Consider the following 11,157-nt stretch of genomic DNA (forward strand, 5'->3'; position numbering starts at 1 on the left):
TGAAAAGATTTCCCCACATTAGCCTCCATTGGAAGCTAGTTCCAGTCCAATACTGATATGGTCTATTAGAAACCACTTGTCGGGCCACGTGGAACTCAACATTTCTTACGTGAAGGTGTAAACAATTTTTGGAGACTATCAGGAATTAAAAGATATGCGGCGGAAACAACTTGCACAATGTTGGAAACGCACCTTTCAACGGGTCACGGGTCACAGTAAGGTCTCTCTCTTAAAGTTTCATTCTGCCAACACAAAGCAATAAAGGGAGGTTGTTTTTAAGTTAAAGTGTTTTGTATGTCTGATGTCATTGCTACCCAAACATCTAAAACATCTTATGTACAATTTGTATTTACAAAAACAACTCTACGCATCCTTGAAGGTTCACTCAGTGTCTTGTCATGAAAGCAGGTTCTCAAAGATAATTATGCTCCACATTTGATGCATGAAGTTGAAACCTCAAACCTTAAAAAAATATGCCAACGCTGAACCGATTTGATTAGTCCTAATAGTTTGGTAATCACCCCAAGCCAGTGACCCATGCATCGCCATCGCCATCATGGCGTCCTCAGCCGAACATCGTTAACCAAGTGGCTCCAGAATTCCTTCTCCCAGCCAGGTCATCCTGCAACGGTTTGAAGTCCCCACCCACAATCTTGGACAAAACTCTTGGGAAAACTTCTAGCTTACGCATCATTTGGCACGCACTCACAAAATATATTTGTCCCTCCCCACTCCCCCCCATACCAATGTTGATAATGTGATGCAAAATACTGTGCAAGCCTTTGGTCGCTTTTTGAAACACCATTGGAATGGGGGGAGGGGGGAAAGTAGGAAGAATTGATTCTTTATCACACAGACAAATGAGAGCGTCACATTTTCCCAACGCGTTTTGTCCAAGATTGCAGTCCGTCCATGTGGTGGATCCCACAACAGCATTTGGCTTACTAGTTCATTACTATGCCAGCAGTGCCCACAGAATTTCAGTCTTATCTGCAGTATGGTAGCCTTTGCGAAGTAACCAACAAACCAACATATTGTTTGTTTTTTTTAGGTACTAGTGCTCCAAGAAACGTGCTTGCAGAACCGCTCAACCCTACAGCCGTGCGTCTGTCCTGGAAACCACCTCAATTTGGGGCAACTTCACATGTTGTACGTCTCCTTCTTTTTGGGAAATCCCGACTTATTTATGCAGCGAATGGTTGCAGGAAACTTGAGTAGTTTATGTAGTAGCATATATAAGAAGATATTACCTTGCGAGCAGTTGGTTTCTCCTACGCTTTCCGAGAGAGAAACCACTGCGAGCAACCGTTTGATTTTCCATCGAGCATGTGCGAAGTACGTCAATTAAGGTACGAGAATTAAGGTAGTTGGACGTGCGAAATCACTGTAAATAGTGCCTGGTAGGGGAGTTGCAGGTTCTTGGGTAGACCCTCCGGTGTTCTGATGTTCATCACCACACTATCGTCTTTTTCAGAAATACTACATCTTCTATGGGACGTTAGACAGTGGAGTCAGCGCTCAGCCCATGGGGTCCACTACAGAAGACCACTTTGTGGTTGGGAACTTACAAGCCGATGTTGTTTATGTCTTTGAGGTATCACTTGGTCTGACAGGACCTCATAGCGACACAGCCCACTCCCTTACCAAAACAGGTATGAGCATTTTAGTAGGGACATTCATTTTTCACTTCGTTACATCAAGACACTGCAGGGTTCGCACGCGCCTTGAAAGTCCTTGAAAGTCCTTGAATTTCAAAATAAGAATTCAAGGCCTTGAAAGTCCTTGAAAATTGCAGTCAGTGCTGGAAAGTCCTTGAAATTTCTAGCTAATTTCATCCAACTTAGATTCTAGAGTGCCTTGTATGAAAATATATGCTACTGGCCGAAACGTAGCAACACGTAATAGTAAAAGAGCAAGTGCGTGGAGTCCGTTGGTCAAGATGCCGATGCCTTTGAACGGAAAATTTATGTGCTGCCGTATTAATGGGAATCTTTTTTCTTTTAACTTTTGATAGATTTTCTTCACCCACCAGTACACAGCTTGAAAGCAACAATTGTTGATGTCTCGACTGTTTATCTCTCTTGGAAAGGCACAAAAGGCAATGGTACTTCTATACAAGTATGTTTAGTTTTCAGTTCGTTGCGTTAGATAACCAGTATTGCTTCGAATCTGTTCCCTGGCAGCTGATTGAAGTAATAGCTAATAGGAAAGAAAGCGTCCACAATTAACTGATAATGTCAAAAGGGTTTGAGTGGTCTTGCCAACCTCAGTAACTTTCGGCAAGTTATGGAAGGCATTAATTTGTTGTTAAGGCTGCATTGGGAGATCGGCCAGGCTACAAGTTGCAAAATTAGTGGAGACACTTCACCTTTTTGGGGCGTTATTAATTTACCTATTATCTCCCACACTGCAGCTCCTTTCCCCCCTCCCCCCCCCCCCACCCCCTTCCCGTTCCTTTTCCTTATCGATGTTGCTAGCAATACAAAAAAAAAGTACACCAGGTTGCGTGTGGGTTGACCCATCAGCAGACTAAGTTTGCCTTTCCTTGACCTATTTGGCTGACCAAGAATACACTTGAAGTGCGGGTTTTACATGAACGCGAGAATAGATCCTCGCACCTACGGGACATTTTAAGCAGGTGTCTCTTATAGACACCGGGAAAATCCAAGCGGCTCCAACGGGACTCGAACCCATGACCCGTTTCTCGAAAGTCCCGAAAACTTTTCGGGTCGGATTCCGAGAAGCCGTTTGTGAAACTGCCAACTGCTTGTTTTGGAAAGCCCATCTTTTAACATGTTTTCAAGGTGACAAAAAGAAAAATGACTGTGAAGTTTGACGACTTAAATCCTCTCCGTTCTTGAGATACAAACGGAATTGTGACACCCGAAAATGTCCCGAAAATTTTCGGGACTTTCGAGAAACGGGTCCCAGGTCAATTTTTTTGGACTCGTGTGTTCCCGTGAAGGACTTGATGAATGATTGAACCTGCATCTCGGAGATTATGGGTTCGAATTGAATTTTTCTGGTGTCTCTCTGAGACAATAGGCCTTTTGCAACTAACGATCACATGGTACAAAATCCGCCATGCTGGAGGGCAAGCTCATTATTACTCCCCCACTGGTGCATTAAAACAAAGGCAATTCAAGCTTGACTGGTTCAGGTCTCTTTGTTTTAATGTCCCAGTGGGGGAATAATAATGAGCTTGAGATTGGCACTATCCACTGTCCGCTATCAATGTCACGGGCATTGTAAACGCGTGGGGCAAGTCGTCGGCTGCTAACATGATAAGAAGTGTTTACCATAATTGATTGGAAGAGTGTTCTGTCGGGAACTTCGACCCCTTAAACGTGAAGTGGTTTTAGTTAAAATGGCTAATCCCAGCATAACAGGTCTTCAGTGGCTTTATACCTCTGAAACCAGTTTACTTTGGCTGCACGACCTCGTCGATTGTTAAGTACTTTTTCTCTAATCTTCGCACCACTTGAATTTTTCAGAGTTACAAGATAACGTGGAGGTACAGTGTGGGGTCAACGAGTAATACAAAATCTGTGAAAAATGTGAAAACCAACAACTATACGCTCCCGTACCTCAAGTTCAACACCTATTACACTTTTTCAGTGCAGGCGAATTTCAGCGACAATAAACTTTCAGACTCTGTATCTGCTCATAAGAAAACTGGACCCTTCTCTGCTCCCGTGGATCCACTGATAGCCAGAGAGCACACAGACAACACTGTGACTTTATCATGGTCTGCGCCACGGACGGTTGATCGGTCACAGGTAAGATAGTTTTGCATTAGTTTTCCTTGCCTTGTGTATGTCATTTTGTGTTGTCTAAGTAACACAGCGCACCACCTTGTCCACACTGGTAACCCTAAATCACTCATCGTATTAGTCCCAGGCTTCCTCGTTGCCGTTCACGAGAATAAACTATATTTCAAGCAATGAAATGAATCAACTGCATGTGATATTTAAAAGAAACATGACAAAGGGAAGCCTGACTTTCTACTTCATATCTATGTTTTTTATCTGAAGTAACAGAAGAAACACCCGCACGCCTTTCCAAATTCAGTAGTTTAAAGAGTGTTTTCACTCACGTGATCACTGAGTAACCTTGTTTTTCTCCCGAAACAAAAGAAAACGTTTGTGCGATAATAGAACTCGATTCCCGGATTAGTTGGAGATACCAACATTGCTGCAGTGACGTCACGTGAGCACACTGTATATTTATTTTTCAAATAACATAATTAACGCCATGTTGGTGGATAATTACAAAAAGTCTGCCATTGACTTCTTTTATTCGTCCACCAGCAAGCGTACCGTGTAAATAGCACCAAAAGCTGTTTGCGACTTGAATGAAAACAGAGCAGTGCAGGGATAAAACAATAGGCTGATTTAGCAACAGAACGGAAACGTCAGTGGCGACGTCGCGCGCAGCAAAACTACCAAAGAGAATTAAGAATAGAGAAGAAAAGAGTGGAGTCTACTCTATTCTGAATTCTCATTGGTGTTTTTTCTGCGCGCGCCGTCACCACTGTCGTTCCCGTTCTGTTGCTAAATCAGCCTATTAACTGATTACAGTAAGAGAAAGTGGAGGAATTTAGAATTATGTTTTCGCGACAAAGTCAAGCAGTTGGGAGGCTGTTGCTTTTCGTTAAAACATGAAAATTATATTCTTTCATTTGAAAAGTTGCTCGATTTTCTGTACCTCACGGGCAAGAAATGAGTTTCAAGCTGACGTTTGTCGTTTACTGTAAAACGCGAGCCTAAATCTCTCTGACACTTTGTATATTCCCGTGTATTATTATTCCACTATTACGCCATTTTACCATATTAGGTCAAGAGAACGCGCAAAATATGAGATGATAATACACTGTAGTGTCCCTGTTTGACCGGTTTAGAACAGAGCAAATACGCTCGGAACGGGAGTTTTTCAATGAAAGAAACTGTTTTCAACACGATGCAAAGCCTAAAAATTTAGCTTGTCATCGCTTATCACTCGTCATTTCGCTTATGCAATCAAATAAAGCACGTTTTGCTGACTTTTTGTGCTGTTTACATCGTTCGCAAGCTCCCTGGGGCCGGTTGCTCGAAGCCTGGTAAGCGCTAACCGTTGGTTAAGAGGTATCGAAACCCGGCTATAGGTTTCCATGGTATTTATCGCTGGTTACCGCTAACCATGCTTCGCCCAACCCGGGCCTGAAGGACAGATGATGCATTTTTTTGAAAACAGTCTTACCAAGTAAAATTGAAGGAAAATAACACCTTTTTGTAGTGGAATAATAAATCTCCTATTCGATAGTTTAACATATAATACTCGCGGACGTCTTGCTCATACCTCATCCGCGCGTATAGTATGTTAAACCGTCGAATAAGACGTATTTATTCTCCACCAATGTCCACAAATACAGCTTATTTGATACAGGCCCAATTTTGACATCCAACACGAAGGGTGTCTTTAAGTCTAAGCATTTGCTACCTATTTTCAACAATAAGGTAAGGGGAAAGGTTAGCGTTATTTTTAGCTTAGAGCGGTTTTCACTTGAGTGTCGAAAGTAATTAGCGAATTGCTTTGGTTTTGCATTACTTCACTCAGTGATTGGTTCAAAGTTCTCGCGCCACTTTTTCAACCAATCAAAAGTGAGACCAAAACCAATCGTGGCTCGCGCGTGCACATTTTCCCGCGCTTTGTGTCGGCTACGTGTTATTACTTCGTGTTTTGATTGGTTTACTGGATTGTCTCCGTCCTTTTTGATTGGCCAAAGTAATTACTTTGGTTATGGTTTTAAGACACTCGATTGAAACTAGCTCTAGTGTAAATGCAGCTGTTTTTCTTTACTTGACGAGCAGCATTTGGGGACACTTTGTAACGTGAACTGTCTGTATTCCGAGACACGAGTGATGTTAAAGTTGGGAAGAAGAAAAAGGGGACACGTAGTGACGCTTATTAAAATCCACGTGCATCTAATTAGGGGTATCTCTGGACATAAGGGCTCGTACTTCAGGTAAGCTTCCTGAATGATACCTGTGACGCTTCGACCGGCTGGGCCCGGTTGTTCAAAAGCCAATTAACGCTAATCCCAGATTAAAAAATTAACCAAGGAGTTTATTTCTCTACTTCCAAATGCTGTTCAACGCTGGTATTCGGCAAAACTTTATAATAGACGAAGGCAATCTTGAAAAACAAAAGAAGCGAAGAAACTTTCACCAAAAAGTTGAAAACATGAAACAAAAGTTTATGCTAATCCTGCATTAAGTTACACAAATCCTCACTCAATTTGGGCAAATTTGAAGCCGTAGAAGGGGTCTCGGCTTATAGCCGAGTATTTTTGAGAAAAGAATTTTCTCAGCAAATTAAAACAGTAACAAATGAACGTGTATTCACTTACAAGCCGAACTAAATTACTTGTAAAATGAAGAGAAGTTGTTGTTGGTGTAATGTGGACTTTTATTACTTGGTGGCTCGGGATCGATCTTATTGCTCGTCTTCTTCCTCGCTGTCTGTCTCGAATTCATCGTCCATTTCATCGTCTTCACTTTTTTTTTTGTACTGGAATATTCTCGTCGAAGACTGCATTGTCTTCTGTGCCGTCGAGTGCGTTATAGAGGTGCCACAAGTCTTCAACGAACGCCTCACCATCTCCTCGCGAATATCGCGCCAAGCCTGGTTTACCCATCGAAGGAACGAGGAGTCTGGGAATGAGATTGCACTATCACAGATCGTGTAAACAAGCTTGTCACATGACACCATAGCAAACTTGAGACAAAAACGCACGTGGATTTCTTCTTGTAGCGACATTTTCCAAGCAAAAAAACCGTACGCATTAAAGGGAAAATCTTACCTTGAATTCTTTGCTCTGAAAACCACGCCAAAGGTCGTTGATCGACCTCGGGATACACTCCCCGGTAAGCTCCCCGTTGAACAGATTTGCCTTATCTTTCCTCCAGCGACGGAACCATCGACTCGCTGATGACGTACTCTCCGGCGATCTCGGAGTTATTTTCTACAGCTTCTGCTTCGGCGACTATTTTAAGTTTAAAGGCGGGGTTCTAAGGTTTCCAGTTGAATAACTTTTTATAAAACGCTTCGCTTGTACTAAGACATGTTTCCTGTGAGGTCAGTAATTGTTTAATAATATTCGTCACATCACGATCACGTCACTTGTTTGTTTCTTATCTTTCGTGTTCATTTGATTGCTTCGAGTATAATTTTTCAGTCAATGTCAATTTGTATTTTAAATTACAAAAATTCCATACTCGATAATACACATCAAGACCTAAAATGGGTCTCGGCTTATAGCCGAGTATTATGCATTTACAATTCGTGCCAATCAAGTTTATTTTTTCCGTTAGAATTTTGGGGTCTCGGCTTATAGCCGAGCTCGGCTTGTAGCCGAATAATTACGGTAATCGGCTTTCGAACAACCGGGCCCTGAATTGTTCTAAATTGCTGTGAATGGAAGAATAGATCCATAAGTTTCATTCAAAAACTGATAGATCGATGCTGTAAAATGGGCCAAACTCTCTGGAAACGAGGACTAAGGAACCTTTGGATACACCCTCTCTTTCTTGGGAACTTCCCTCCTTGGCATTGCAACATGCTGATGCGCTTGTTTGTTTTTTGTCTTCCCTCTCTTTAAGGTCCAGTACAAGTTATATTGGAATTGTCCACGGTGCCACTCGAGCTATTATTGGTACAGTAGAAGTGGCGTTACTAGGCTGCCGGGGACGACAACAAATTACACATTAAATAGGTTGTATCGAGGCCGAACGTATTTTTTCAGTGTCCACGCAGAAACAGCCCTTTCAAATGTGGGAAAGAACGCCACTGCTTCATTGGCAATCGGTTTTTACATTGGGAGAGTGCAGAATTTGAAAGCCTCTGTTGAAAATTACAACATGACGGTTCATTGGACTCCACCGAACGACCTAGATCCTAAAGAAATTAAGGTATGACACAGTCCAAGTTTACGCCAGCTTTGTTTAGGCAATTAATTGAAGCAGAAGCACATAACCTTGAAGCGTGCGTGTAACTTGCAACTCTTTTCTTTAGAGCAAAGCTGGGGATCTTTGGGCACCAATTTTATGCCCAAATATGGACAAAAATAAGATCGAGGCTGCACGCGCGGGAAAACGCGCTAGCTATATTACATCTAAATCAGAAAAATTTTAAACTAAGAAAGCCCAGCTCTGAATCAGAGTTCATCGCTTTAAGGTCATGAGGCTCTGTTTGAGGTCGGTGCACGTCAGTATCAGAGGGTCTAGGGTGCTTTATCCGAGGTAGTATGTCCAGGTTTGCACGCAGTTGTGGAAAACTGCGAATTTAGCGAAAAATGGCAAAAACCGAAAAAAAACTGAAAAGATAGGGACAAGTATCAGTATGGTTTATAGCCTGTTGCTTTTGAACGAGTCCAGGGGGTCGTTTCTCAAAAGTCCCGAAACTTTACGGGCCATTTTCGGGTGTCACAATTCCCTTTGTAACTCAAGAACGGAGAGGATTTAATTCGTCAAACTTCACAGTTATTTTTCTTTTTGTTACCTTGAAAACATGTTAAAAGATCAGCTTTCCAAAACAAGCGGTTGGCAATTTCACAGATGGCTTTTCGGGCCCGAAAAGTTTTCGGGACTTTCGAGAAACGGGCCCCAGGCCCCAGTAGTTTGAACGATGGATTGCGCTATCCACTGGATAACTCAATTGGTTTTGCTAGTGTTTATCCACTGGATAGTGATTTATCCCGTGGATAGCGCTCTCCATCGTTTGAACAACTGGGGCCAGTTCTGAAGTACATGTATTGGCTATGCATTATGCATTGGCTATGCATTATGCATTGGCCATGCATTTTGTATTGGCTATGCATTATGCTATGCAGTATTGGCTATGCATTATGCATTGGCTATGCATTACGTATTGGCTATGCATTATGCACGATATATTAGCGATTTACGCAAATTGTGCAAAAAATTGCCAAAATCATGATTCTTTCGGCGACTTGTGTTATTCATCTTTTCAGCTTTTACAAATTTGGCGATTTCACGGCAAATTCGTAAATTTCACAAAAACCACGAGTCCTAGTTGGGGACTCGTCTTCTTCTTTTCAGCTTTTACGATTTTTGCAGCCGCGTGAAAATCTGGACATCCTTATCCAGGGAGACTTTCACTGAACTGTGCAAGTGCGGAGATCGTTTGATCGGATTATTTTTTTAGTTTACTTGTATAATATTGGACAGGTGGGTGAAATATTTTTCAGTGCTTGGAGCCTTTTAGCTTTAGCCCACTTTGGACTATGGAAATGGCGAAGAGCAGTAATTTTGCTATTTAAAAATTCAATTCTTCAGAACAATAGTTTGACTTCTCAAAACCTTTTTTTAAGTTTTAACAGCCTTAACTGATTAGAGTGTAATGTGAAGTGCTAGTTTTGTACCCCATATGAACCATGTGAGCGTTAGCCCTACTAATGGAAATGGGCCCACACAAGGACAGAGAAAAACTCTGACCAGGGTGGGAATTGAACCCACGATCTAAGTTTTGCTCGTTTTCCATTGGTATTTTTTGTTATTAAAGTAAATTCTTTAAATGTTTATTAAAAGTTATTTTTGTGGTCGTTGATATTAATTGAGAGAGCATTGTTGGTTAAACGTTTGTTGGAAGAAGACTTCCTGGGGGAGAGGGGAAGTAACTCCAACACTCAATTTGTTGACTCTCTGTGTTCTACAGTGTTCTCTGTCTTGCTCTCTTTCTTGATCTACAATGTTCTCATACAGGCTAGCCTGCGAGCAGGCTCTCTCTCTCTTCGGTGGGAGAGAAGGAGAGCCTGCACGCATCCCTTTGAATTTTGAATGCCGCCTCCTGATGTCACGCTGAGAGAGCTGTCAAAAATTAGCCAATCAGCGCGCACCCGAAGTAAACATTGAAAAAAACACAGAAAACAGAAAGCCACGCGTTGTGTATTTACTGGGTTGCCAGTATGGCAATTCCAGTCGGAAAGTGGGTGGGATTTGTTTGTTTTCTTTTTTTTTTTCGTGTCGGTAAAAGTCTTGGCTGTTACTCCCCTGGTAAGTGGTGTCTTTGTGCATAGAGCCTTCTGCGCGTATTTTCTTAGGATCGAGAGGGTAGAGGAAATGCGTAGATTTCTCTGGTGGACACAGGAGAATCATTAACTTAGCCTGCAATGGCGTCGAAAGTCATGTAACGCGAATGGCGTTTTAGTGGGTCCTTAAATAAAATATACCCTTATGGATAAACCAGGCAGGCGGTGAAAAACCAACACCTGGAATCTCAAAAGCGACGAGTAATGGACTTCAACAACAATCTATCGCCCGTCGAGCCGAAATCAAAGTGAGCTGTATTTCTAAAATAATATTTAACCAAGTGTGCTGTTATGTAGAACACTGAAACCAAATGGGAAATTCTCTGGTAACTTATGGGTTCAACAAAGACAGAGAACGATTGAACGATCGAACACCTGACGTGGATCTGTGATCAACTCTGCACAGTCTTCAGGTAAAAAAAATAATTGGAAATGTAACAGCCAAGAATTATTTGAAAGAAAGCTTGTCGTGTATTTTGTGCTTCATTATTCAAGGAAAAGGTTCTTCATGGAAACGGTTTGGTCCTGAAATTTAGTTTGTTGCAATATTGCGCATATTTGACATGATTGAGTTTCTTCTCTTCACGCACGTAATGAAATAGAAGGGGTTTTTGCCTCTAATAGCAAATATGTTGTTTGTTTCAAAGAATTGTTCGCTAGAAAAGGTGGCCTTTATGAATTCATCATGTTTTATGATATGCGAGCTTAACTGGATAGTTTTTATGGCAATAGTAAAGCATTGTCTTGTCAAAATGAGGTTAGCGTCTTTCTGGTGTGTTAACTTAATTAAATCGTGAGTTTGTATTTGCCGTCTGCCGCGTAACCTTGATTTCCACTCTCAAAATTACGTCCAGAACCTACTTTTTGCGTAGAATAAGCTTTTAGAATTATGTTCTTGTTTTGCATAAAGCAAGCTAACAAAATATATACCTTGCTGAGTTCGCATTTGTTAGCGTTAATAGCATTTTCGGTCCGATGCTTCTGTTTTATGAGGGGTATATTGTTGTGGTTGTTAGGCCAGAAAAGCCTAAAGGCCCGTTTACACAGGCGATTTTTGCGGCGATTTTTGC

The 11,157-nt window shown here is 41.7% G+C and overlaps 1 protein-coding gene across 1 annotated transcript in view; it reads left to right on the forward strand.

Annotated features, from left to right (window-relative positions):
- Positions 1-11,157, forward strand: part of LOC137982518 (uncharacterized) — an 81,844-nt gene that overhangs the window by 35,703 nt on the left and 34,984 nt on the right. The window contains exons 15-19 of the mRNA XM_068829626.1: positions 1,052-1,149; positions 1,475-1,652; positions 2,015-2,118; positions 3,495-3,779; positions 7,641-7,949. Of these exons, the coding sequence (XP_068685727.1) occupies positions 1,052-1,149; positions 1,475-1,652; positions 2,015-2,118; positions 3,495-3,779; positions 7,641-7,949 (974 nt within the window). The remainder of the gene's footprint in view (positions 1-1,051; positions 1,150-1,474; positions 1,653-2,014; positions 2,119-3,494; positions 3,780-7,640; positions 7,950-11,157) is intronic.

Source organism: Montipora foliosa, chromosome 13 (genome assembly GCF_036669935.1).
Source record: "Montipora foliosa isolate CH-2021 chromosome 13, ASM3666993v2, whole genome shotgun sequence".
Lineage (NCBI taxonomy): Eukaryota > Metazoa > Cnidaria > Anthozoa > Scleractinia > Acroporidae > Montipora > Montipora foliosa.